General features: G+C 38.0%; 1 protein-coding gene and 1 long non-coding RNA gene across 2 annotated transcripts; one reads left to right on the forward strand and one right to left on the reverse strand.

The window, feature by feature from the left end:
- Positions 1-3,988: 3,988 nt before the first annotated feature.
- On the reverse strand, positions 3,989-4,476 carry LOC136219308 (uncharacterized). Its single transcript, XR_010684121.1, has 3 exons — positions 4,392-4,476; positions 4,166-4,301; positions 3,989-4,050 (listed from the first exon to the last, which is right to left on the reverse strand). It is a non-coding gene; the product is annotated as an uncharacterized lncRNA (long non-coding RNA).
- A 7,798-nt stretch (positions 4,477-12,274) lies between these two features.
- On the forward strand, positions 12,275-13,999 carry LOC136220372 (mogroside IE synthase-like). The gene is made up of 2 exons (XM_066008196.1): positions 12,275-12,936; positions 13,143-13,999. Exons 1-2 carry the CDS (start codon positions 12,283-12,285, stop codon positions 13,863-13,865), a joined length of 1,377 nt encoding a protein of 458 aa, XP_065864268.1. The 5' UTR covers positions 12,275-12,282; the 3' UTR covers positions 13,866-13,999.
- The last annotated feature ends 13,615 nt before the right edge of the window (positions 14,000-27,614 follow it).

Below are 27,614 nucleotides of genomic sequence, written 5' to 3' on the forward strand. Positions count from 1 at the left end.
GGCGCGAGGCGCGCCCCGGTGGCCGTTGAGCAAGTGCCCAATCGCGTTGGGGGGAAGCCCAAAGGTAGGGGGGCGCGAGCGCCCAACCGCGTCGGGCGGACGCCCAACGGCAGTTGGGCGCGTGCGCCCAACCGCGCGTTGGGCGACCGCCCAACCGCGCGTTGGGCGACCGCCCAACAATGTTGGGTGGTAGCCCAACGTGATGTTGGGCGGCCGCCCAACTAGCATTGGGCGGCCGCCCAACGGCTTTGGGCGACGCCCTATTTTGCTCGGGCGTCGCCCAAAGTTTCCGGGACCCGTTTCCCTATATAAGGGGCACGGATCCCAATGCAAAGGGAGGGGAGGGATTTCTTAGAGCCTTTCTCGCTCTAAACATTTTTAGAGAGAGAAAGTGAATTTTTTTGAGAAAAATATTTTTTTTTCTCAAAAATTCCGAGTTTCCTAAAGTTAAACTTTTACTAAAAAATATAAAAAAGGAAGATCGCGACTCGTGGAATCGATCGGCTTCGACTGTCAGATACCGAATTTAAGGTATTATCCGAGGACTAGACTCTTTTATTTTATTTTATTTATTCTCTTCTTCTATTTATTTTTTATGTTATAGTTTCTTTATTTGATTAGTTATTTATTTTATCACGTTTTATTTAATTAGCGTATTTATTTAATTTTCGTTTCGTGTTGAATAAAATTCAGTTTTGTTTTAAAATAGAAAACCTCGTTTTGATATCCCAATACGAACCGTGATCCGATAAAAAGGTAGTTCGGGTATCGAAAAAACGTTGAAATTATAAGTTTCTAATTTAAAAGAAATTTCCAAATAATGTTTTAAAATAAAAACATGGTTTTAGGAACTTCCGTTATTGACTATGATCCATTTTTGGTAGTTCGGAAATCCAAAACGATTGAATTAGATTTAATTTAAAGCTTTTGAATAAATCTGGAAACAATTAGAGTGCTGCTGTAATTTGCCATTTCTGTCACTAATTGCTGTTTACCGACGGATTTTCCGTCGGTAAATCTGCCAAAACGTAAAAAATACCATTTCAGTCCCTTTTTCTCAACTTTTGAGCTTTTAATCCTTAATATATATATGTATAGTTATGTAATTTATGTTTTTTCAAACTATTTTAGATATTTAGTGTATATAATTATTTAGGATGTTTGTATATCATTCTTTATTCAATTTTTAAACATAAGTATATGTATATATATGTTTTCTTTTATTTTATTCATTTGAGTTATATTAGATTCTATTTTGAAGGGTATCTACTTGGGCATTTTGGGAAATAATAAATAGATATTAGTATATGTTATTTTTTGATATTTAAAACTATAATAGTTATGTATATATGTAGTTTTGGGATATTTGGGTTATTTTATTGGTTATTGAATGAAATTATTTTGAGTAAATGTTATGTTCTTATTTATGATATTTATTTACTATTTTCACATCTTTAAAGTATAAATGTATTTTATCTAATATTTTCATATATGTATTATATAGTTTCCTTTTATTAACTTTTATTTTCATATTCTCTTTTTGATTTAAATGTATATATATATATGCTAGAATTACTTTCTTTATTCAATGGATCATTCATGGGTCCATGTTTCAAATGGGCTTTATTTGATTATGAATCTTGCTTTAAATGGGTTTATTATTGTAATTATAATAGGTAGAGAGAGTCCATTAAATAAGAGGGGAAAATAAATCAAAAGAAAGAGAGTTTTCAATTTGATTATTTAAACTAATGAATTTTTAGAGGTTCCTAATGTAAATAAATGGAGTTGTTTTTTGTTAATATTTCAAATCGTTTCCAAAACACCACGTTTTAAAACCTTAATCCGTTCCAAAGGCGGATTAAGTGAACATTGTAATTAAAATCGCTTTCTTTGTGAATAATAGAGTTTTTGAATCATTTTCTTAAAGGATTTGTACAAAATAAAATTGACTTGTATGTTTAACCACGTTTTCTTAACTAAAGGTTTTTGTCTCAAACGTTTCCAAAGCACTTGAGTCGTTCCAACGGCGACTCGAGTAAACTTCACTAATCGGGGTTTTAAAACGCACCTAAATCGTTCCAACGGTGATTAAGGTGCGAACCATGTAAATAAACTCATTTTGGGGAAATAAGTTAGTGTAGAATAAACACACGGCATGACATTTAAATAAAGTTGTAAATAAATCACTTCTTTCTTCCCCCTTCTCTGTGTATGTATAATATAAATGGGTGATTCTTTACTAATATGGCTTTCCAATAATATATGCTCAAAACGGTTTCTGAAAAAAGAAAGAAAAGGTTTCAAATGAATTTTAAACTTAAAGAAGTATACGATTAGTCCGTTATCACCTAACATGCTGAGTAGGAGGCCGGTGATTCATAACCGGGCGATGTCGGGGTGCCTAGTAGCCTTTCTCCGGAAAGGAGCTAGCTTTCTCGGCTCGTACCTAAGTTTCTCGAACCCACACCGGTCTCCCACAAGGGATCGGTGTTCATTTTTCCATTCGTGGGTGGCGACTCTTCCATATCTCCGAGCTCCGGTCCTGCCGAGCAGCTTGATTCCACGATTGGTTGCTTTCGGCGCCAATCACCGCTTACGTCGCCATGAGGTTGTCCACCCCCCGGTCCGCCCGGGAGATTAGGCCGCGGCACCTCGTCTAACAACGGTGCTTGAAGATTTTAAAGTTGTACTTGCGATCGGTTAACAGTAGCCCCGCGAGGCAATGTTCATATTGCGTATCCGTAATACCGAGTCCCACGTCAGGAAACTCGAAGCCACCATCGATCAATGAGAGGGATTTCATTTGGTTCTCCATCAAAACGTAATGAGATTGACTGCCGCACAAGCTGCAAAAACTGCCAAAACCCTAATAAACCCTAATAGGCATAGGGAACGTTCTCAAGAGGAGCAAAAAAATCCTTATTCTGTATAAACTAAGAGATATCTTCTCTTTTTTTTTAACGCCACAAAAGGAATGAGATATACTTGTATGCTTATTAGATGCTTATATATAATAATATCCTTGATACATATACTTATGTGCTTATATTTTTTATATTCTTAAATATATACTATATTGTAACAAATTATATTTTCTCACTAAATTTTCAAATTAAAAAACGAATAATGTTTGGGCTTCTTAAATTTAAGTTCTTACTAATTCAAATCAAATCATTTTTTGATTTTAAGCTACCGTTTACTTGAAGAAAAATATTTTGTGACTAAGGAATTTTTTTTTGTGTATTTAACTACAATATCATAAAACATTTTCCGATTTTTGTTTATCATATTCATATCACTAACTTAAAGTATATAATTTTCGGTGCTTCTTTATAAAACTGAAAATTAAGTGTTAAATACTTAATTTTAAGTGTTTAATATTAGGGAAAAGTACAAAAATAAACCTTGTGGTTACACTCATTTTCGAACAACACCCATGTGGTTTAAAAGTTTGCAAAGTGGTACCATGTACTTCATTCCGTTAGCAAACACATACCAAATTGACTAACGGTGTTAAAAGTCAAAGGGAAAAGAGTTAATTTGGTCTTTATATTTATTTATTTTTATAAATTAACTTCCTTATTATCTAATTATCACAAACAAACCTCAAAATAAAAATTAAAAATCAAATACACCATCTTCTCCATCTCTCTTTAATTTTTAATTTTTCTTCTTTTTTCTCTCTCGTCTCTTTGTTAATTTCTCTCTAATTTTCATCTCTTTCTAAAAAAAAATTGAATGAATCAAATCTTTAAATCTTAATACATTTGCAGTATCAAATCAAATGAATCAAAGATATCCAACATGAAGTCTGGGCTCCGTGATGCAACAACTTCTCTAGTATCAGATTTGATACCATTAGAAACATACAACGTTAAGTCCATTTTTTCTTTAAGCACCTCAAATATTGGTATCATTCGTAACTGGAAGAAAAAACACCTATGAACTTCACAGATCAATGACACCGGAAAGCTTCTGAATCCGGCACCTGCAACCTTATCAATCTTGCAATGAAGCTTACCTGCTGCAATAAAACGTGATAATTCCCTGAAAAATAGATAAGCTTGACTTAGTGTAAAATTTTGTCATCTCAAAATGCAGAAGTTTCAAAGTGAAAGAAGAGCAAAACCAGTGGGTTGAACCCGTGAATTCAATAACTTACACATCAATGAACTCCACCTTCTTAATATCTTGAATTTTGTCATCCCAAGCTGTAAAGTAAAGAATACCAAGTACATCTTCTCCTCAACTGCAACTGTTTTGCTTTCTGTAAGCTTTAGTTGTTCCAATGCTTTTTCCTGCAATTAAAGTGAAGAGATTTACAAGTGAGCAGAGATAGATGCGACAGACAGAAAAATTTTGTTCTGCAATTTATTGCTCTTAATCACCTAGTCAGCAATCCGGATGTATAACAGAGATTTGGCCAAATGAGCTTCTCGAACTTCACTTTCACCTAAGTTTTCTTCAGCATCAACAATCCTAAGAAAGACAACTGAGTAAAAAAAAATACGCTATTATGAAGAGTAAATTAGCAATTAGCATTATATACCATGTAACATTTAATATTAATTCCTCAACCAGACCAACCATCTAAACTATAGGAGTGCCAAGGCTCTCCTTCAAGATAATCTAAGGGGAGTGCTTGCATTAGTGCTCGGTGGTGGAGGGTGCTTGGAGTAGTGCCACGCATACTCCACATAGGAGAGAGAAGAGAGAGAAAAAAATTCAATTGATTTTAGAGAGAGAAATTAACAAAGAGGAGAGAGAAGAGAGAGAAAAAAAGAAGAAAAATTAAAAAGTAAAAAGAGATGGAAAAGATAGTGTATTTGATTTTTAATTTTTATTTTGGGGTTTGTTTATAATAATTAGATAATAAGGGGGTTAATTTATAAAAATAAATAAATATAAGGACCAAATTAACTCTTTTTCCTTTAACTTTTAACACCGTTAATCAATTTGGTATGTGTTTGCTAACGGAATGAAGTACATGGTACCATTTTGCAAACTTTTAAACCACATGGATGTTGTTCGAAAATGAGTATAACCACAAGGTTTATTTTTGTATTTTTCCCTTAATATTATGAGTGTTGAAAGTATTAAATGGTACAACGTTAACTTTTTGATAAATACTAAAAATAAAAATAAGTACTTGAAAAGTAATAGTTGAAAATGTTCAACTTAACTTAAATATTCTGACTTGTCACAATAAGTTATTGTTAACTTAATTGAACTTTTTAAGTGGTTGAAGAATTGAAATGATCAAACACCTTTAATATAAATGGATAAGATGTAAAAATACTCATACTGTTTACGGACAGAAGTAATTTTACAACTAACATCTAAAATGGTGCAATTTTACCCTAACATTGACAACCAAGCAGAATTACAAAATACATATATTTTATTTTGTATTCTGCACCAATTGTATATCAATTAGTTTTAAAAAAAGATTATATTTTTTATGATTTAATAATCGATTTGAAGATTAATATTTTTAAATCCGGTGAAATATTTGAATTTTTTTTCGTCCAGCTAGTATAAAATACAATATATTTTTTTAATTTGTTTTCATGTCTAATCATATATTTATGATCTGTTACTAATTAGTGATAAAATGACATATATGTAAAGTGAAAATGACAAGATTCATGGTTGAGAAGAGAGTTTGATGAATTATTTCTTAAATTGACCTAACTAGTCAACGTTAGGGGTAAAATTGCTCTATTATCTTCACTTTCACCGATACAGTGTGCGATGGACCATCCTTTGTGCTTATACCGACGGTCTTGAGAAAGGCAGCCTCTATTATCTTCACTGATACTAAACCTACAAAACAATGAGGTCCAAGCAACTCCCTACCAAATATGGTAATCACATGCCCGAACCTGAAATCTCTTCGTTTTTTTATTCATTGCCCTCAGTGAGTCATCCGCGAGTCTCACGATGTTAAGCCCAAAATATACCTAAAATATCATACATAAATACATTAAATTTACATTGAAATCGTGCTAATTATATTCATTTGGAATACTTTTACGTCTTTATTTACTTCTTTGATGCAATGTACTTAATTATTTGGTTAAATCCAAATAGGAGCGAAAACGGAGCTAAAATGGAGGAAAAACCTAAAAAACGTACCAAGAATGCATATCAGTCAGAAGAACGCACGAGGAAGACAAGAAGCAGTCGAGAGACGGGGAGAAAAGCCCCTGTCGCCACTGAGATTCTCAAAATCTCAGTCGCGACTTTCTAAATCTCAAACGCAAAAGTCGAAGTTTTCAGCCTTTTCCTGCACCCCCTGTCGCGACTGAGATTCTCGGAATCTCATATGAGACAGCGAAGTATTCTGCACATAAATCACATGTTTTAATCCGAGAAACGCGACTGTTCGTTTGGATAAAAGCAACCCTTCACTAGCGGACACGACCCATCATTTACAACCCTTCAACAACTATAAATAAGTGATCCATTTTAGAATTGAAAAGGTTGGAAAAAGTTAGAGAAATTAGAGAAGAAAGTTATTATGTTGAGTCTCTGACTCAGAAATGAGTCAGAAAGTTAGATTTCATTTATGTGTAAACAAACTTGCTATACACAAGTTGTTATTAGATTAGTTATAAACATAGTATTAGTTTAGTTTCAAAGGTTGATCAGAGACGAGTTTTCATTCTAGTAGTAGACGAGATCAGTCTCTATTCCGAAGATCCAGCGAGAAGAATTGACGGCTGAAGCGCATGAGGTTTGACGCACCTACGGAGTTTGAGAGAAAGATTGACAACCCGAATCTCAAAGTTTTCATTACAATGCTATCCAAGTTTCTACTTCTCTGTTAACTTGTGAAAGTTCACATTTCATTAATGATATACCTATTTATTCAATATATTCTTACTGTTGATTATTTTGATATTGTTCTGACAAAATGATTTTCAAAATGATAAATTGGTGTTTTTATTAAAACGTTCTATTCCATCTTATTCATATAAGAACTTTGTTGAACACTTGACAGATTTAGTTTTTATGGATGACATGATCGCTGATCGCGGCTTATCAGACATAAAATACTAGTTTGATTAAGGTAGAAATCACCTCAACATCAGGGGGATTTCTACAGTTCAAAGCCATTTAATTGAATAAATCGCTATATTGTTACATGTCCATAATCTTACAAAGTTAAAGTTGTTTTCTTTGCTTTATGAAAATAAGTTTTATACCTATTATTTATTCCAATTACGGAAGTATCTGTTTTGTAATCAAAATTCCAAAACAGAACTGTTCTCTAAACTCGATATAATCCTTCTATCTAATCCTAATTTACCAAAACCAATACAATCAATTAAACGTATTTCTTTTATTAAACCTAAACACATGATTAAAACCGAATTAAATAAAGTTTTAGTTAAAAAGCGTTCCCTGTGGGTTCGATATCTTTTATTACTACAAGCGTATACCGTGCACTTGCGGAAATCGCTCAACACACGACATTAGTCCCGAAGCCATTCTCTCTACAGTAAAGTAGAAAAGTTCCTGCTCATCGACTCGATTAGTCTCGGAGTGGTGAATTTATGTAAAAGGTTCAAAATAGGATATTCTATGTGTTTAGATTGTAAATTCAAAATGTTATAATCAGTTGCCCCTGTTATAGGTTTCTAGTATATTTTGGCACTCAGCCACACATGCTATTTTGTTAGTGGGTATTTACTCATCCAACAACCTAATTTAGTTGTAACCAATCTGTACTTACTGTGAATGATTCTCCGAACAATCAAAATTGAAAGACATATTTATTTTTTACGGGTACTTAATCTATGGTATTATAACATTCAGTCACCATGGATAAGTAAACTTTAAATTAGATTTTTGAAAAATAATCCCAACCCATAGACTTCAAATTTTCCTCAAATTCTACATGTCATCCCCATTGCGCAAGAAAATCAAACACCGAAAATAGTGTGCATCGTGTAGTAGAAATGTTTTGAAACCATTTACCTTCCTCCACTATGTGAATCAAAGAGGGACAACCGTAAGTAATTGATAAAGTTGGAAAATCTTGGTTATGGTAGTGGTGGCGGTGGATTCTGAGCAACTTTTCTATTATGTCATTCGATGTCCATAGTGGTTGGCTTAACTCAATTTTCTTTTACACTCCTTTTGCACTTTCAATAGAATTAGAACACGCAAAAACACAAATCACAAACAAAGATATATAAAAATGAAAGCTTGAAGGTCTAAAAATGGAGGCTATTTGGAGAAGGGTTTTAAGAGATGGAAGAACATGAAGGGGTTATGGGTGATAAATAAGGATTTAGTGGGAATTAATTGTTTTGGGAAGTTAAAAACGTATTGGGAAGTGGAAAACCTGTATAGGGAAGGGAAAAAGTTGTATTTGGGGAGACATTATCATCCTTTAGGCATCCACACCGCATGTGAAAACATAGGAAATTTCCAGTTGAATTTTAACACCAATATCGATGCATGTTCGTAACGCGGCCGCTATTGACTAGATCAATAACGACGCATTCTCCCCAAGCACGTCGCTATTAGAAAAATTAATACAAGCATCAATAGCAACATGTGTTACCTTATGAGTGTCATATTGATAAATTCATTTCGATTAACAAATATAAAGATCAATAGCGATGCACGATATTTATAGGCATCGTTATTATCCAATTAATAATGATGCACGTTATCTATGAGAGTCGCTATTATTAAATTCATTAAAGGTTCAATAACAACATGGGTTAATTACGTGTGTCACTATTGAACCATCAATAATGTACATATATATGGTCGTTGCTATCCACACTCACTTGTGATGCCCGATATATTTACTATCTCTATTGGTAGTCATTAGTGACGTACATTACAAGAGGTTGCGCTATTGAAGTGTCACTAGTGACCATTTTCCAATGTGTTTTTTTTAAGGGATTCAGATATCAAGTGAGTCATGTAACATTAATTTGGTATAAAAATTTGATGGGTAAATTATATCCATGGCCATTGAATTTTACTTATTTTATCATTATGGCCACTAAACTTCAATTCTTAATTGTATGGCCACTGAACTTTATTCTTTTTAACACCGGTGACCATTAAACTTTAACTAATTCCTCAAAATGACCGGTAACGACCTTAAAATGAAAATATTCAAGAATTAAAGTAGTTCAGAACGACATTTACTATGAAACCATATTTTTTATTTTTCAAAATCACCTTTTTTGGAGCTTTCTCTCTCTACAAATTCACTCTCTCTCCTAACAAAAAAAAACACCTAAATGGTCTCAAAACGATTTTTTTAAGAATTAAACTTCCTTAAAATATCATTAACTCTTCGAATTTTTTATTTTGAGGCTGTCAACGGTCGTTTTGAAACATTAAGTGGCCACCAGTATTAAAAAGTGTAATGTTCAATGGCCATGTGTGTATTTTCCCAAAATTTAATTGTTTTGTGAACTTTAGAAATGTCTCATTAGCTTTTTTACGCTTACTTAATATACTATATTGACCCCAAACTTACTTAAATAATCTATTAGCCTATGAATGTGCTTAAAATAAAGGGAAAATTACAAAACTGGGTCAAATGGGAGGCCCATTTACATATTAAACCCATTTACTAATTCTACTACATATCTAGACTGATTTTGTGCGACTTTCCAAAAATACCCTCAATATTTACGCGGAGCTCGCCCCATCCCGTCTGACTTCGCATATTCACCCATATGCGAAGCCTGCGAAGTTAATGTTTTAATTTACTTAATGAATTTAGTTCGCATATGCGAAGCCTGCAAAGCTGAAGTTTGTTTTGCTTGATGAATTTAGTTCGCATATGCGAATGCTGGATATGATTTGAAGCTAATACGCGAAGTGGTATATAACAAAAATTGGCAAACAACAACGGATTCGAACATTAAAATCATAACATTATCAAAATTTACAACAAGATTGCCACAATAACAACATTCAAATCATAACATTATCAAAATTTACAACAAGATTGCCACAATGAATTCTACTAACTAATCATTTCAAAGTGAAACTAACTAATCCGGTACCAAGATTACGCATCCGCTTCAAAATTGGCACCGGATTAAGTTAGGTCCACTTTGAAGATTGGCACCATAGGATGGACGTGTCCCATGGTGCACCCCGAGATTGACACAACCTCTCCTAACGAATCATTTCAGGAGTGAATGTGTCAATCTTGGGGAAGTTCATCCCTATACAGGAAGGAAAATCATCTCCCCTGCAGCCCAGTACGCCGCCTTCCAGAAAGGGATGTTACGTATTCAACCATCTACAGAAAAAATTAACCGTGTTAGTTAGGAAAAAAGACGATTTTGGCTTCACGAAATGAAAATTAGCGAAGCATGCGAATGTAAATGTGCAGGGGAAGAGGTGATTTTACTTCGCATATCAATTTTTTCGCGAAGTCTGCGAGGTCTGAAATGTAACTATCTACATCGCATATCGCTGCTTTCGCGAAGTCTGCGAGGTCTGAAACGTGAGGATCTATTCGCAGACTTCGCGAACTAATCGATTCGCGAGGTAGATCCATACGTTTCAGACTCTTTCTCTTCGCAGAACTTCGCGAAATCATCAATTCACGAAGTAGATCATCACTTTCCAGGCTCGTTCTCTTCGCAAAGCTTAGCGAAACCATCGATTGCGAAGTGAATTCATGAAAAAACGCAGAAAAAACAAACAGATACTTACATTTTTCGCCCCTTTCATCCCCAAAAGCGACAATAACAATATGATAACATGGGAAGAACGAAGGAAATAACGTAGAAAAACCATTTCTTTGATGGTAACAAGAAGAAAGAAACCAAGCAACGAACAGGAAGATGAAAAACCATTTACTCGTTTTCTAGGGTTGGGAAGTTGCAGAATCAAGAGATGAAGAGATGAAAAAGAGAAATTCATTATGATTTTGACTAAATGGTGCAGATTTCGTGCAATTTAAATGAAGAAAGGAAGATCAAAAGTCTTGAAATCATTAATGCTGGAGCAACTTTTCGCATAACCAATGAGATAGAGGGAGCGGCAATTCGCAAGTGGTGGAAGTGGGAAGGTCAGGTGTATTTTTGGAAAGTCACACAAAATCAGTCTAGATATGTAGTAGAATTAGTAAATGAGTTTAATATGTAAATGGGCCTCCCATTTGACCCAGTTTTGTAATTTTCCCTAAAATAAATTATTAACCCTTGAAAACGATACTTAATTTCTTATATGCTTGACACGTAATAATAAAGGCTTAATTATGTCACATTTAAGACAGCCAATGAACCATCATTTAAATTCAGGGTGTAATCATATTTTGGGACCAAAAACTTTGTCCTTACTGTATCATGTGAATGATGATTTATGGTTGCTTGTTAATCATCTAGGACCCTGGTGTCATTTTCATTGTACCTATTTAGCTTTTTCACGACGTAATTGTCCTTTTCCTATATACTCTCTTTCCTAGGGCTGTAGTCGAGCCGAGCCGAGCCGAGCTTTGGCATGTTCAAACTCGGCACGCTATAAAATTAACGAGCTCGAGTCCGAGCCGAGCTTGCTATAAAATTAACGAGCCGAGCCCGAGCCGAGTTTTGACTTACTCAACGAGCTTGAGCCGAGCTTCGAGCTTGTTTCGAGCCCAAAATCCTCTTTTGGACTTGGTTCATTAAAGAAAATTATCTAACCATGAATTGTTTGTGAGTAAATTATTAATTATATTTGTAAAGTTTGCTTGCAAATAACTCTTTAATTGTGTACATGCTCACAAGCAAAGTTCGTGAATAAATAAACAAGATTCTTACAAATAGTTCGTTTATTACTCATTTATTATGTTTGCGAACCAACTCATCTCATAGCAAATGAAATAATATTAAGTTTAGATATTTGTGAACTAACACAAAACTATATAGTTTTCTACAAAACTAAAATTTGTTTATAAATGTTCTAATTGAGTCTGCTCGCGAGCTTTCGAGCCGAGCTTTGATCTGTTCAAGCTTGGCTCGTTTACGAACCGAGCCAGTAAATCGTGTTCACGAGCAGCTCGTTTACAAATCAAGCCGAGTCGAGCCGAGCTTTTATCGAGCCGATCACCGAGCCGCTCATGAGCGGCTCTGTCCATTTACAGCACAGATTCTGTCCCTTCTAGATAAACTTATGATCACAAACAAGAGGTTGTCATGTGCATTACGTATCCACACAGATTACATTATTAATGAATTATTAGATAGTGAAAACAATTATTATAAGAATATCCATCTAAAGTATAAAACAAATGAATACATGTTACAGATCAGAAAGATAGAACTGAAAATGGGGAGTGAGGAAAGAGCATCAGAAACTCAAATAATAGCAATCCCTTTGCCTTTCCAAGGCCACTTCAGCCCTATGCTTCAACTCTCAAATAGACTTGCTTCCAAAGGATTCAAAGTTACTCTACTTGTCATCTCTCAGACTGAGATGACAAAATCCCCAAATAATACCTCTGTCAATGTCGAGTTCATTTCTCAAGCTGTAGAAAATAATGCAGAATCTTTTCAGAAATTCGTTGATACTGTTTTGAGAAAATTACCTGAAATTGTTGCAAAACTCAGTAACTCCGGCTACCGAGTTAGTTATGTGGTTTATGACTCGTTGTTGCCTGGGGTTTTAGAGATAGCTAAAAAGCTTGGGATTGGTGGAGCTCCGCTTTTCACAATGTCTTGTTCTGTTAGTAAGATATTCGAAACAGCATACCAAGGGATGCTTAATGTTCCCGTTGAGCAGACACCTGTATTAATAGATGGTTTGCCCCCACTTGACATCTTTGATCTACCCACTTTCTTTTTCGACTTAGCGACTTACCCAAACTCCTTAGAGTTCCTGCTTAATCAGTTCATGAATATTTCTGATGCTGATTGGGTTTTTTTCAACACCTTCAACAGCTTGGAGAAAGAGGTAAAACTATATCTTTTTATAATGTTTTCTGAAAACCGTACGCATAATGTAACAGAGAGTAAAATTTTGCATTATCACTCCCTCCCAATAACAGTAGGAATGGATTTATACATTATCCCATGATTTAGTTAAATATTTCCAAAACTCATTTTGCCTTATTACAAAATAGAAAATTAATCAAGAACTTTGTTGAATTTCATTATCAGGTATTGAAGTTAATGGAAAGCCAATGCAAAATTACAACAATAGGGCCAATTATTCCATCAGTATATTTAGACAAAAGAATAGAGAACAACAAAGACTATGGTCTAAGCCTCTTTAAGCCTGAAATAGAAAGTTGCAAGAAGTGGCTGGACTCAAGAGAAACTTGCTCGGTTGTTTATGTTTCTTATGGGAGTTTAACAGTAATGTCAGAAAAACAAATGGAGGAAATAGCAAACGGTCTAAAAAGCAGCAATTATTATTTCTTATGGGTAGTAAGAGAATCAGAATTAAAAACACTTCCAAACAATTTTGTGGAAGAGACATCAGAAAAAGGTCTAGTTGTGAGTTGGTGTCATCAGCTAGAGGTTCTGTCCCATAAATCTATAGGTTGTTTTGTGACTCACTGTGGGTGGAATTCAACAATGGAGGCATTGAGTTTGGGAGTGCCAATGGTGGGAATGCCACAATGGGTTGATCAAACAACTCATGCTAAATTTATTGCTGATGTGTGGGAGGTTGGGGTCAGGGTTAAGACAGATGGTGAAGAAAGAATGGTTAAAAAGGAAGAAATTGAAAGGTGTATAAAGGAAGTTATGGAAGGTGAGAAGGCCAAGTATTTCAGAATGAATTCTGAGAAATGGAAGAAACTGGCTAAAGAAGCCATTGATGAAGGTGGGACTTCTGATAGGAGCATTCAAGAATTTGTGACAAATATGATGCTTTGACCATGGAGAGCGAATCTTAATTGGAATAATTTATCAATTTGTGGATGTAGGGATAAATTCAAAATGAAGTAAGACTCTTAATATCTAGAGTGTAATAGTTTATTTTTTTATATATAAATTTGGACATTTACTGTTGTGTGGAATTAACGAAAGATAAATAATAAACAATCGAAAAACACAGATTTACGTGGTTAACCAACGTTATGTTGGCTAGTCCACTGGAAAAAGGAGAATAGTATTATTAGGAGGCAAAAAATCAGATTACATGATTAGGTTTACATAATGATGTATTTATAATACCCAATCTAACCTAATCCAACTAGGAACCCATGATCCTAATCTAACTAGGAACCCATGATCCCACGATTCCGAATCCAAGTAGAAATCCGAAACACAATACTAATCCGAATAGGAAAACAGGATATACTAATTCAAGGCATTACGACAAATCCTCCTGAAAACATAACAGATGCACCCATGACAACGCCAGATTAACAGACTTCTCCCTCTGCCTCAGAGTCGCCCCCACAGGGCAACTAATAATCTCTGACGTTAAGCAAGTTCAAACAGTGTTGAAACTTGCTCTGTGGAACAGGCTTGGTAAACATGTCAGCTGGATTGTCAGCAGTGCCTACCTTTTTCACCTTGACCCTCTTCTCACTTCTCAGAAAATGATACCTCACATCTATATGCTTGGTCCTCTCACGATGAACCTAATCCTTGGCTAAACATATTGCACTCAAGCTGTCACAATACACTGTAGCCTGATCATGATGTAGACCAAGATCACTAACCAGTCCTTTAAGCCAAATCCCCTCTTTAGCAGCTTCAGTCAGTGCCATATACTCTGCTTCCGTAGTAGACAAAGTCACTGTAGGCTGCAAAGTAGCTTTCCAACTGACAACTGAACCGCCAAGAGTGAAAACATAACCAGTCATAGATCTTCTACTGTCAACATCTACAGCATAATCAGAGTCTGAAAAACCTGTCACCAAACACTCTGTATCACCTCCATAAATGAGACCAACGTCAGATGTACTTTTAGGTACCGAAAGATCCTCTTCATAGCTTGCCAATGCTCCTTGCTAGGTTGACCCATAAACTTGCTAACAACACTAACAAACTATGCAAGATCAGGTCTAGTGCATACTATTGCATACATCAAGCTTCCTACCGCACTAGCATAGGGAACTCGAGACATGTACTCCTTCTCTTCAGCCCACTTAGCTGCAAAAGCAATAGACATATGTGCACTTGCAGCACTAGGAGTATCTATGGGCTTTGAAGTAGACATGCCAAATCTTGACAAGATCTTATGAATATAGCCCTTCTGTGATAGAAAAAGTTTCATTTTGCTTCTGTCCCTGTAAATCTCTATTCCCAGAATTTTCCGAGCTGCACCCAAATCTTTCATCTCAAACTCTGCACTGATAAGACCCTTCAACTTCTGAATGTCGTGCTTCTTCCTTGCAACTATCAACATGTCATCTATATACAACACCAGATAGATAAAAGACTCATCTTCTAGTTTATTGTAATAGACACAACAATCATATGGGCTCTTGGTGTAGCTCAGCTGCATCATGTAGCTATCAAACCTCTTATACCACTGCCTAGGAGACTGCTTAAGTCCATACAAGGACTTCTTCAACTTGCAAACATAATTCTCCTTTCCAGGAATCTGGAAACCATCTGGTTGGGTCATGTATATCTTTTCCTCCAAATCTCCATGTAGAAAGGTTGTCTTTACATCAAGTTGCTCAAGCTCCAAATCCTGATGTGTAACTATAGCTAGCAACATTCTAATAGAGGTGTGTCTGACTACTGGTGAGAATATCTCATTATAATCCACTCCCTCGCTCTGATTGAAACCTTCAGCAATAACTCTAGCTTTATACTTGACTCCCTCTGCAGTTGATATCCCTTCTTTCATCTTGAGAATCCACTTGCAAGTAATAATCTTTCTCCCTGGAGGTGGTATGACTAAATCTCATGTTTGATTCTTATGAAGGGACTCCATCTCATCTCCCATAGCAGTAAGCCATTTCTCAGAATCGGTGCCTGAAATAGCTTCTTTGTAAATTGATGGTTCACGAGTGTCCACCTCTTCAGCAACCTGTAGTGCATAGCCCACCATGTCCTTAAAACCATACCTCTTAGGTGGCCCAACTCCAACCCTCCTTGGTCGATCTTGAGCTAAGCTACGATGTGTAGATTCAGATGGTTGAGAAACTGATTGTGTAAGTTCTGGTAGCTCAATTTCTGCTTCTGACTCTTGTTCCTTCAAGCCACTCTCACTCTGTATGACCTGAAGCTCCACCTGTTTATCAATGCTATCAGTTTCTGTTGTAGTTGTAGGCTTCATAATGGGTCTAAGCACAAATTTTTCGTCAAAGACTACATTTCTGCTCAGAATGACCCATTTCTCTTATGGAGACCATATCCTAAAGCCTTTAACTCCATCTCCATAGCCTACGAACACTCCCTTCTTGGCTCTTGGCTCTAGCTTACCCTCATTAACATGATAGTAAACTGTGCACCTAAAAGCTTTCAAATTTGAGTAATCAGCAACCTTTCCTGACCAAATTTCTGTAGGCATCTTGAGCTGTATGCCGGTGTGTGGTCCGTGGTTAATCAGATAACATGATGTGTTCATCGCTTCAGCCCAAAATCTTGTATCTAACCCAGCGTTAGAGAGCATGCACCTCGCCCTCTCCAGTAATGTCTGGTTCATTCGTTCAGCTACACCATTCTGTTGTGGTGTATTCCTGACCAGTGTTCTAAAAATCGGGCCAGGCGGGCGCCTAGGCAGAGATTTTCATAACACCGCTCCAACTTTCATTAATAGGACAAAACAAATCGGCCGGCCGCTTTATTACCGCCTAGGCGGATCAAGGCACTGCAAGACGGAGCGAGGCATTGCAAGGCGGAGCAAAGCGGTGCAAATCGCAAATAAGCGCCTAACTTTTTGCACAATTATATTTTTTTTTGTCCTATTACCTAAGTTCTAACCAATCAAAACACTCAATTTAATTATAATGTGAACCCTCAAACAAAAGTACAAAATAAAATATACTAAAATATTCTTCTTCTTCTTTTTTGTCTTATTAGCTAACCAATCAAAACACTTAATTCAATTAAAATGTGAACCCTCAAAATATTATTCTATACTATCTATTCCTAAATCCCAAATCGTAACCTAATCATCTCCATACGCCGCTTCCTCCTGACGAAGACGAAAACCAGAGACTGACGAAGACGAAGACCTAACAAAATATTACAATATTTATTTTTTTTATCTTAAATAATAATTATTATTATTATTTAGATAGTATAATTTATATTTTAATTGTATTTATATAATAATTTATTTAAAAAAATTCAAAAATTCAAAACCGATTAATCGCCGATTAATCTCTAAGGCCCCTGTCCGCCCGACTAGCGCCTAGCGCTTTTTAAAACCTTGTTCCTGAATGTGTGATGCCGAGAAATCCATTCATCCTTAAAGAACCGATCAAACTCAGACGAGCAGAATTCCAGACCATTACCAGTTCGCAGCCTCTTTATCTTATTTCCTGTTTGGTTTTCCACCAATGGTTTCCACTGCTTGAAATTCTTGAAAGCTTCACTTTTATGCTTCATCGTGATGACCCAAGTCATCCTTGAATAATCATCAATCAGAGACACAAAATATATGTGACCTCCCAAAGACTCAACTCGAGATGGACCCTAACAATCAAAGTGGATGTAATCAGGTGTGCCTTTTGTTATGTGAATAGCTTTGGGAAACTTGCTTTGATATAGTTTCCCAAAGACACAATGTTCACAAAACTCCAGACTCTTGATTTTATGACCACCAAGAAGATCATCCTTTGATAGAATCTACATCCCTCTTTCACCCATACGACCAAGTCTTATATGCCATAGCTTTGTCATATCTTCTTGGTCAATCTCTGACGATGCAGCATTAGCTGAACCTGTAACAGTGGAACATTACAGGAAATACAAAGTACCGTACTTCACACCTTTCAGAATCATATCAGAACCTTTACAAACATGCAGAACTCCATCTTTTCCTGACCAGCTGAGACCCCTGATGTCTAGCAGACTCAGAGATATCAGATTCTTTGTCATCAACGGAATATGCCTAACTTCGTTCAACGTGCAGAACTTACCATCATGTGTCCTCAACTTGATTGAGCCTATTCCAACTGCCTTGCAGACATGACTATTAGCCATTGAAATGTTACCTCCATCTACATGCTTATAAGTTGAAAACCACTCTCTCATTGGACAAATATGATAAGATGCTCCAGAATCAAGAACCCACACATTAGAGTGATGAGTGTGTCCATCAGCAACTAGAGCAATGTCGTTTTCAGAGCTGGTGTCAGCAGCAGAACCTGGTTGATTTTCTGATTTCTTCTTCTTCTTTAGACAATCAATTTTCCAATGTCCTTTCTCCTTATAGTAGTTAGATGTGCCGTCTTGCTTGGGACCCTTTGAGAACGGCTTCTTAGACTTTTTTTTTCCACCGTTACCCTTTCCCTTACTGCCACTAGAAAACAGTCCAGATGCCTGATTATCTGTACCTGTATTGTTCGCCTTATGGTGCAACTCCCTGCTATGAAGAGACGACCCAACTTCTTCCAGAGTCACAGAATCTTTGCCAACAATAAATGATTGAACAAAATTCTCATATGAAAGCGGTAAAGACACCAACAGAATCAAAGCAGCATCTTCATCTTCAATTTTCACATCAATATTACATAACTCTAGTAATAATGTGCTCAGTTGATCTAAATGATCCCTGAGTTGCGTACCTTCCTGCATTCGCAGGCCAAACAGAAGTTGTTTCAGAAGAAGTTTGTTTGTTAGAGATTTCGTCATGTATAAGCTCTCCAACTTCATCCACAGACCGGCAGCAGTCTCTTCGTCTGAGACCTCAATGATGACGTCATCTGCGAGGCACAATATAATTGTCGAATGTGCCTTTTCTTCTAGAATCTCCATCTCAGCAGTGACCTCTCCTGTTGTCTTCTTCAATGGCGTCCACAGACCTTGTTGTTTTAACAAAGCCCGTATTTTAATCTGGCATAGAGTGAAACTATTTCTCCCAGTAAACTTTTCGATTTTCACATTCATCGCATACATCTTTCACTCCAGAAAACAAAACCTCGATCGGAAACCGAAAGCTCTGATACCAGTTTGTTGTTCGGAATTAACGAAAGATAAATAATAAACAATCAAAAAACACAGATTGACGTGGTTCACCAACGTTATGTTAGCTATGAAGGAAAATAGGCAAACGTTTGGCAGCGGAAATATAAAAATTTTAACCTTTTTCCATTAACCCAAGATCCGTTAATCGTTATTTCATATAAAGAGGGATAGAAGGAAATACCTTTTGATGTTCTATCTACCATTGCAATCGAAGTTCCCACAACTCTTACTTCGAGTTCCCGAGCACAAGACAAAAGCACAATTCAAAACCAAGTTAGAATTCAACCGTATGAAAGCAATCAAGAATAGATTGCCTCTAATTAATCAACACAAGATCAAGGAATAGAGAAAGAGATTAATAATCAATTGAAACAGAAGGAAGCGGTGAATGATCTCGTCCTCAACTAGGGGTCAAAATTTCTCTCTTCGGTAGACAATAGCTTGGCCGAAATTTACATGTAAGGGGGGTATATAAACTCTCTTGTATCTAAACCCTAGTTAGATAGAATTAGGTTACCGAATAGGAATTTAATTCGGAATCAAATTCTTATTTATTATCTATAATTATATCTAAATATAAAGATAATAATAATAACCTTATAGGATAATAATAGGAGCAATTTAATCTCATTAAACCTCCTAACTTATTTATCCTTTAATTAATTTAATTCACAATCATAATCTAATTAGAATTGTTAAAAATCAAATTAATTATTTATGTATTTATTATACATAAAATCGCCCCCCTATTTACTAGGCCTTAGTGGACTCAGTTGGGCTTCCATCAATTAATTAACATCTATTTCTCTTTTGGGCTCCAAGTCTTATGTGTGATGTCACACCCGACCCTAAACGACCTCAATCGGCATCGGGCGTGAAATAGAAAGATCATAATCAATACTTAGGAGTCTCCAATTTAACCAAATATCATTATATTACAATTGCAATACCAACGTTCTAACCATAATTCTAACAATAAGCAACCAACTTCCAAACCTCGCCTAATCGGTCGGTAACTTTCTCTATATCCTGTACTTTATCACCTAAAAACATTAAAACATTTAAAAACGTGAGACAAAAATCTCAGTAAGAAACTATCAGCTATAAAAACCAACTTTACTTAACATAGTTGTATATATACATTTATAAAGGGATTTAATCAAAACCTTATAAAATATACTCAAAACTTAAGTTCATAATATAGTCAAAGTACTAAACCAAAAACCAAAAATATATAATATTGTATCTATTCTTGAGTTCAAAACCTTATATCAAAATCAATCATAACCGAAAACATAATCCAAATGAACTTAAAACATTGTATCCATCCTCGAGTTTCTCCCCTTAAGTATCAATCCATAACCACATATATAGTCGAGACGTCTCTTAACATTGCCTATCCCATATGGTTTTACCCAACACTTCGCTGCCATACCCAATAGGTCTTCAGACTGTGTACACAGGCCATGTCCCTCACTGAACATGGTCTTCAAATATAAAACCACCGATCCGGATAACTTTCGATGGATATTAAATCATTAAATCATAACGTGTTCAAATTTCCTTTCACAATCAAATTCCAAACTATTTCACAACCATAAATCATTTGGCTTCAATTAGTCCTTTTGTATCATAAAAATCATATTTGGACTTCAATCCAAAATTCAATAAAAAGCAAAATCGTGAAAAATTCCAATTTTACAAAATTCCTACATAACCTTAAAATATCACTATCTGAAACTCTTTAATTGTATATATATCTATATACATAAAACTCAAAATATAGTTGATAGTTACTTACCTTGGTCACTAATTGAAGAAAATACACCCGATCGATTCTCGTCTAAATTCTGTCTGAGACGTTTCCCTCCAAACACTGTCGAAACTCAAAAACTCTTCGGTTAGGACTTAGATCTATATATAAGGATGCTATGGTTCCAATTTCGAGTGATTCGGACGGTCGAATCTCCGTAAATCGAAGAAACGGTGGAGAAACGGTTCAGGAACGATGAAAATGATGAAAAGGCAGAGAAAGAAAATAAAAAGAAAAAAAACCAAAGAAGATGATCATCATCTGCGAATGATTTTGGATATATATCCAAACCTGAAAAATATCCAGTTTGGTCCTCCATCTTTATATAATCTTTTAAAAATTACTCTAAACTTTTAATTTACGCCTAAAACCATCAAATTAACTCCAAACTTTTCCTATAGTACCAAATTAATATCACATACCCAATAATTATAATATATACTAATATCAAGATATCAATTCTAAAAATTTAGATACGGACGTGATAACATTGAGATATTATCCCAAGGACCGAAAGGGATATTCACCTGGAGAAACGCCGTGTACAGATCCCCAAAGAAGATCCGACGGGCGGATCTCCTTGATCCAGCTTGAAGGGATCCGCTGGCGAACCTATGAGGCGAATCTCCTCCTTCACCTGATTCACCACAGTAACGGCTAACCGCCGACTCGGCCATAAAGACCATTAATGAGCTATCAATTAGCTAACCGCCAGGTTAAAGATAACCTGTAACCGCCATTAATGGAGCATTAATGGAGACTTTCTAGTGGCTGAAGGTTACGACTTCCTAGCTATATATAGCCTACATCCCTAGGCTATCAAGGGACACATTCTCACATCCTTTGTCAATTCAGTTTGTCCCTTGATTCACCTTACTGACTTTGGCATCGGAGCTTCCCCCCGTCGAACCCAACGACGCCCCCACAGGGACGGAAGTTGATCAAAATTTCTCTGCTTGTTATCAATTGGTGCGGTGAAGGTGGAATCCTTAATCGAACAAAGGGTTTTTCGTTCACATTAAAAATCTATGACAACTGGAGATTAGAATCCCTCTTCAGGGATTGAAACACCATTAGTTACACCATCTAGTGCTGGCCGCACAGATTCAACTACTCATGCAACGCACGTCGAAAGTAGTATGAACCCAGATGCTTTCATCAACATGTGTGCATAAGCAATCGGAGAACGGTTTGAGCCCAAGACGGGGAATCACCTGCGGTCATTTATGACCCTTCCTCCGCATTGGAGCATGGCGTCCACATCGGCTGTATCATCTTGGCCCTTATTAAACTTTGGACCGGGCGCCCAAAGTTCTTCATTTCTCCAAGCTCACAACACGGATTCTATGGTAACTACCACGTCATCAGGTGGAGAACGTCAAATCAATCGGGAGTTATTCCCTAATGGTGTAGAAGGAAGTCAAAGAAACGATTCAACCCTTCCGAGCGGATCTACGGATCCTGGGTTAAATCTGAGTGGGTCCAAAATCCCGAGGCGCCCACGGACAAATCTCTCCCTTGGCGGATCCGAAGGGCGAACGCACAAAAAACTTAGAAAGGAGAAAGGTAGGCGGTCTAAATCACCTTCGCCTCGACGACCGAAATCCTCCCGTCGTGGCCGATCGCCCCCATCTACTGGTCGTAGACGGAGTAAAAGGCCAAGGAAGACACCCCATTTGAGTGGACCACCGCCGCCGCCACCCCTAGGAACTGTTGAGCACAATCCGTCGGGAGGCCATGGAGGGGGTAGTGGGCAGGCTCCCCCAGGTGGGGAGGGCGGAGGAGGTAGTAACGGAGGAAGAGGCGGACGCAAAAGCGGAGGAGGGCGTTCGCCATCAGATCCATCATCTGGGTCAAGCTCTTCTTCCTCTCCAACAGATCTCCACGAAGGGGTCGCCCAAGGGCGGATCCGGAGAATTTTAATGATAGAGTTAAAGCTCTGGTACTCCGTATGAATGAGGAAAATGCTAGGCATAATCCGTTCACCAATAGAGATTCACCTTTCGCAGCTTGGATTGAGGCGGAGGAAATAGATAGAGCTTTTAAAATACCTAATCTCGCTATATACACAGGTGTTGACAATCCGGAAGCTCACGTCAGAAAATACCGAATACTGCTTAAACTCAATCGTGCCACCGAGCCGGTGCTCTGCAAAATGTTTGTCACCACGCTAGGGGGTCCAGCCTATGGGTGGTTTCAGTCTCTACCTCCGGGCTCGATAAACAGTTTTGATCAATTGAGCATGGAATTTTGCGCTAAATTCGCCAGCTGTATTCCTCCAGTGGTTAAATCAGGGAAGCTTTTTGAGTTAAAGCAGAAGGCGAACGAATCCCTTCGGGAGTACGTGGACACTTTTAACCAATTGTGCATACAAATCGTTGATGTGGATATCTCCGTAGCAGTGGAATATTTTTTGAGAAACACCACTTGTAAGAGCTTGCAAGAAGATCTAATTCGAAAGAAACCCACCAGCATGGCAGAATTGATGGAGCGTTGTAAAGACTTTATCGAGGTGGATGACATTCGCCGAGGATCACTGTCATCGCCTAAAAGGGACAAGGGCGAATCTCGCCATCGAGATAGAGACAAAGACAAGCATCAGGATTCTTCATCTAGAAGAAGGCAAAGAGGTTCTAAGAACAAATCAACGTTTGTCACCTCTTTCACACCTCTCAACGCTTCTAAAAGTGAAGTCCTTATGTGGATCGAGAACAGTCAACACAAACGGAGCATTTCATACCCCGAACCAAAAGGGGGGGAGTACACCAATACTCGTAAAAATCCTAAAAACTATTGTAAATATCACAGGAAAAATGGCCATGACACCGATGCATGTTGGGAGTTAGCTCGGGAAATCGAGCGTCTCATTGAGAGAGGCAAATTGGATCGGTTCATCCAAAGTGATGGCAAGAAAGGAGATGGCGATAGATCCAAAAAGGACCCAAAGAATAAGGGAAAGGGTACCATTAATGTCATAGCAGGCGGACCTGGATATCAACCAATGCTGAAAAAGGCAAAGACCACCGCTCTTGACAGAACATCGTTAAATCGCCCCTTTGCCGATGTAGGTCCTAAAATCTCTCCCCATGCGGATGCATTGGTCGTCACTATGATGGTGGAAGGCTGGGAGATGAAAAGAGTGATGATTGATACTGGGAGTTCGTGCAATGTCATCACCAGAGGAGCTTTCGCCAAACTCATGATTGATCTAGTCCAAGTAGAGCCAACTGTGGTTGATATCCTAGGAGTGACGGGACACACCATCCAAGACAAAAAATTCCAAATCACCTTTCCAGACCTGATCATCGTCTGTAAGCTCACAAGCTCAACATTGACAAAGATGCAATTCCCGTAGCTCAGAAGCGAAGGAACCATGGGTTTGAAAGACAAAAGGTGATAGAGGAGGAGATCACCAAGCTTCAACGAGCGGACGCCATTGAGGAGGTACTTTACACTCAATGGTTGGTGAACGTCGTTCTGGTGAAGAAAGTAGGCGGATCTTACCGCATGTGTATCGACTTTACAGATCTTAACAAGGCTTGTCCCAAAGACAACTACCCTTTGCCATGTATTGACATACTCGTGGATGGAACTGCCGGACATGCGATGTACTCCTTTACAGACGTGAAGTCGAGTTATCATCAAATTCCCATGGAGCCTTCAGATAGAATCAAAACCTCGTTCGTGACTCACCAAGCCACTTATTGCTTCAAAGTCATGCCCTTTGGGCTTAAGAACGCAGGAGCCACTTATCAGCGGATGATGAACAAAATATTCGCAGAAAGCAAAGGTGATAACTACTCAGTCTATGTGGATGACATGATCATTAAAAGCACAACCATAGAAAGGCATGCGGATGATGTAAAAGAAGTACTGGACGTACTCCGACGCCACAATATTAAGCTGAACCTAGAGAAGTGTACTTTTGGTGTGACGTATGGAAAATTCTTAGGGTTCATGATCAGCGAAAAAGGAGTTAGCCCAAATCCTAACAAGGTTAAGGCTGTCCTAGAAATGCAGGCACCACGGAACATCAGAGAAGTGCAACGCCTTAACGGGCGGATCATAGCCCTGAGCAGGTTTATCTCATGTTCAGCACGCAGATGTCAGCCCTTTTACGAGGTTATCAAGAAGCAAAAGGCGTTCGAATGGGACGAGGATTGTAAAAAGGCCTTTGAAGGGATCAAACGGTTTCTCACGGAGCCGCCCATGATGAGTCGGCCGATGAAAGGAGAGGACCTCTACATGTACGTATCGGTTATGGATAAAGCCGTGTGCACGGTCATGATACGAGAGAAAGACGGCCATCAGTTTCCTATTTATTATGTGAGCAAGGTTCTGAAAGATGTCGAAACCAGATATTCTAAACTTGATAAAATGGCGATGGCTGTTGTCACCACAGAAATCCGCCTTAGGCCATATTTTCAGGCTCATACTGTGGTGGTTCGAACGAATATACCGATGAGAAAGGTGTTGCAGAAGCCGGACACTTCTGGAAGATTGATGGAATGGGCAATCCGCCTTGGTGAATTCGATGTGATATATGAAAGCAGGTCAGCTTTGAAAAGTCAGGTCTTGGCAGACTTTGTGAATGAATTCACTGAGGAAGGGATAGATCATCCCAAACCTCCAATGGAAGAGTGGACAATGTACACCGACGGCGCCTCCTCGGCGAATGGAGCGGGCATAGGCGTTGTGATCAAGGGTCCCCAATACATAAAGTTACGGTACGCAGCAAAATTGAATTTTCATGCAACTAATAATGCTGCTGAATATGAAGCTCTGATATTGGGATTACGTCTACTCAAAGAAATCACTCCCGAGCGGATTGTGATCTATAGTGACTCCAAACTAATGGTCAATCAAGTAATCAAGAATTACGAGGTGAAAGATGATGTTTTGGCTAAATACGTAGCAGAAGTCAAAAAATTGCTAGATCACCTTGAGGCAAAAGAAACCAAATGGGAACTGATTCATGTACCCCGGGGGTCCAACACTGAGGCGGATCATTTAGCCAAAACGGCCTCTAGTGAGGAGAACTGGACAGACCCACAATGTCCCTTCGAAGTTAAAATAGCTCCAGCCTTCGCCTCAGAGGAAGTATCCCTACTCACAACAGTAGAAGATGACTGGAGATCGGCCATTCGCCAATATCTGCTATGTGGAACTTTACCTGAGGATAAGGAAGAGGCACGACGGATAGTTAGAAGAGCGGCTTATTTCTCCATGATCAACAATGGCCTTTATAGAAAATCTTTTAGCCACCCTTGGTTAAAGTGTATTCTGTCGGAGGAGGGACAACAAGTCCTCAAGGAGCTACATGAGGGGTCATGTGGGGCCCATGAAGCATCCGCCACCATTTTGAAGAAATCCAGGTTAGCAGGTTTCTACTGGCCCACGGCCGAACTGGATGCACAAAAATTGGTAGAATCTTGTCATAATTGCCAGATTCATGCGAATGAATCACATACTGCCAAACATCTCCAAAGGCCCATCATAGAAGGACGGCCATTCGCCCTCTAGGGAATAGACATCGTCGGGCCATACCCTCCAACTCGCCGACAGAGGAAGTACGTGGTAGTGGCAGTGGATCATTTCACCAAGTGGGTAGAAGCCGAAGCTGTCTCCTCCATCACTGCAGAACGAATGGTGGAATTCGTCAAAGACAACATCGTGGGAAGATACGGTGTTCCGCATACCATCATCACTGATAATGGAACACAGTTCAACTGTAGCGAGTTCAAAACTTTCTATGAAGAGTTGGGCATTCTGAACAGATTTGCCTCCGTTTATTATCCCCAGTCCAACGGAATGACCGAAGTCACGAACCAGACGATCGTAAAAGGGATAAAGAAGAGATTGGGAGAACATGATAAGAAGTGGGCGGATCAGCTGACGAGCGTTTTATGGGCTTATCGCACCACTCCTAGGACGGCCACAGGAGAAACACCATTCACCCTCTCTCATGGTGTAGAGGCTGTGATCCCAGTCGAAATAAGGTCCCAAGTGATAGAGTGGCCTTTTATTGTGAGGAGGACAACGGCAAAAGGCTAAAGGAAAGTCTGGATCAGGTAAGAGATCGAAGAGACCAAACCTATGTACGCATGGCGGCGTATAAACAACGGATCGCCGCTTACCATGATAAAAATGCCAAGCTTGTGGATCTGAATGTAGGTGATCTTGTGCTCCGAAAGGCCGACAAAATCCAGTCTTGAGAAGGCAAGGGCAAGTTAGGGCTCAACTGGACGGGTCCGTATCAGATAGTGGACAAGATTGGATCCGCCACATTTAAAATTCAGGACATGGAGGGCAACACATTGTCGCGCACATGGAACCTCCAAAATCTCCACAAATATTTGGTCAGAAAATGAGGTGTACACACGGTCTTGAGTACTCTTTTTCTTTTAGTAAGCTTTTTCCCACGTGGTTTTTCTTACTAAAGGTTTTAACGAGGCTCACCTATAAGACCTGCTTGCTGTAATAAAGCATTTCTCCCATTAATAAACATCATTTGTTCTATTATCTGTGTTCTTTTTAAAGTTTATTGCAGCAATATCAATATTCCAGTCTTAAAAAGAAGGGGGGCATCCAACGCTCTCCGCATTAACAAAGTATCGCTATCTCATAGCTACTTTTTCTCCTTAGACATAAGAGAATCTATCTTATGGGCGGATCCATCTCTGAGAGGATCCCAATCTCTGATAGAGTTAAAA

The sequence above is a fragment of the Euphorbia lathyris genome, chromosome 2 (genome assembly GCF_963576675.1).
Source record: "Euphorbia lathyris chromosome 2, ddEupLath1.1, whole genome shotgun sequence".
NCBI classification, from domain to species: Eukaryota; Viridiplantae; Streptophyta; class Magnoliopsida; order Malpighiales; family Euphorbiaceae; genus Euphorbia; species Euphorbia lathyris.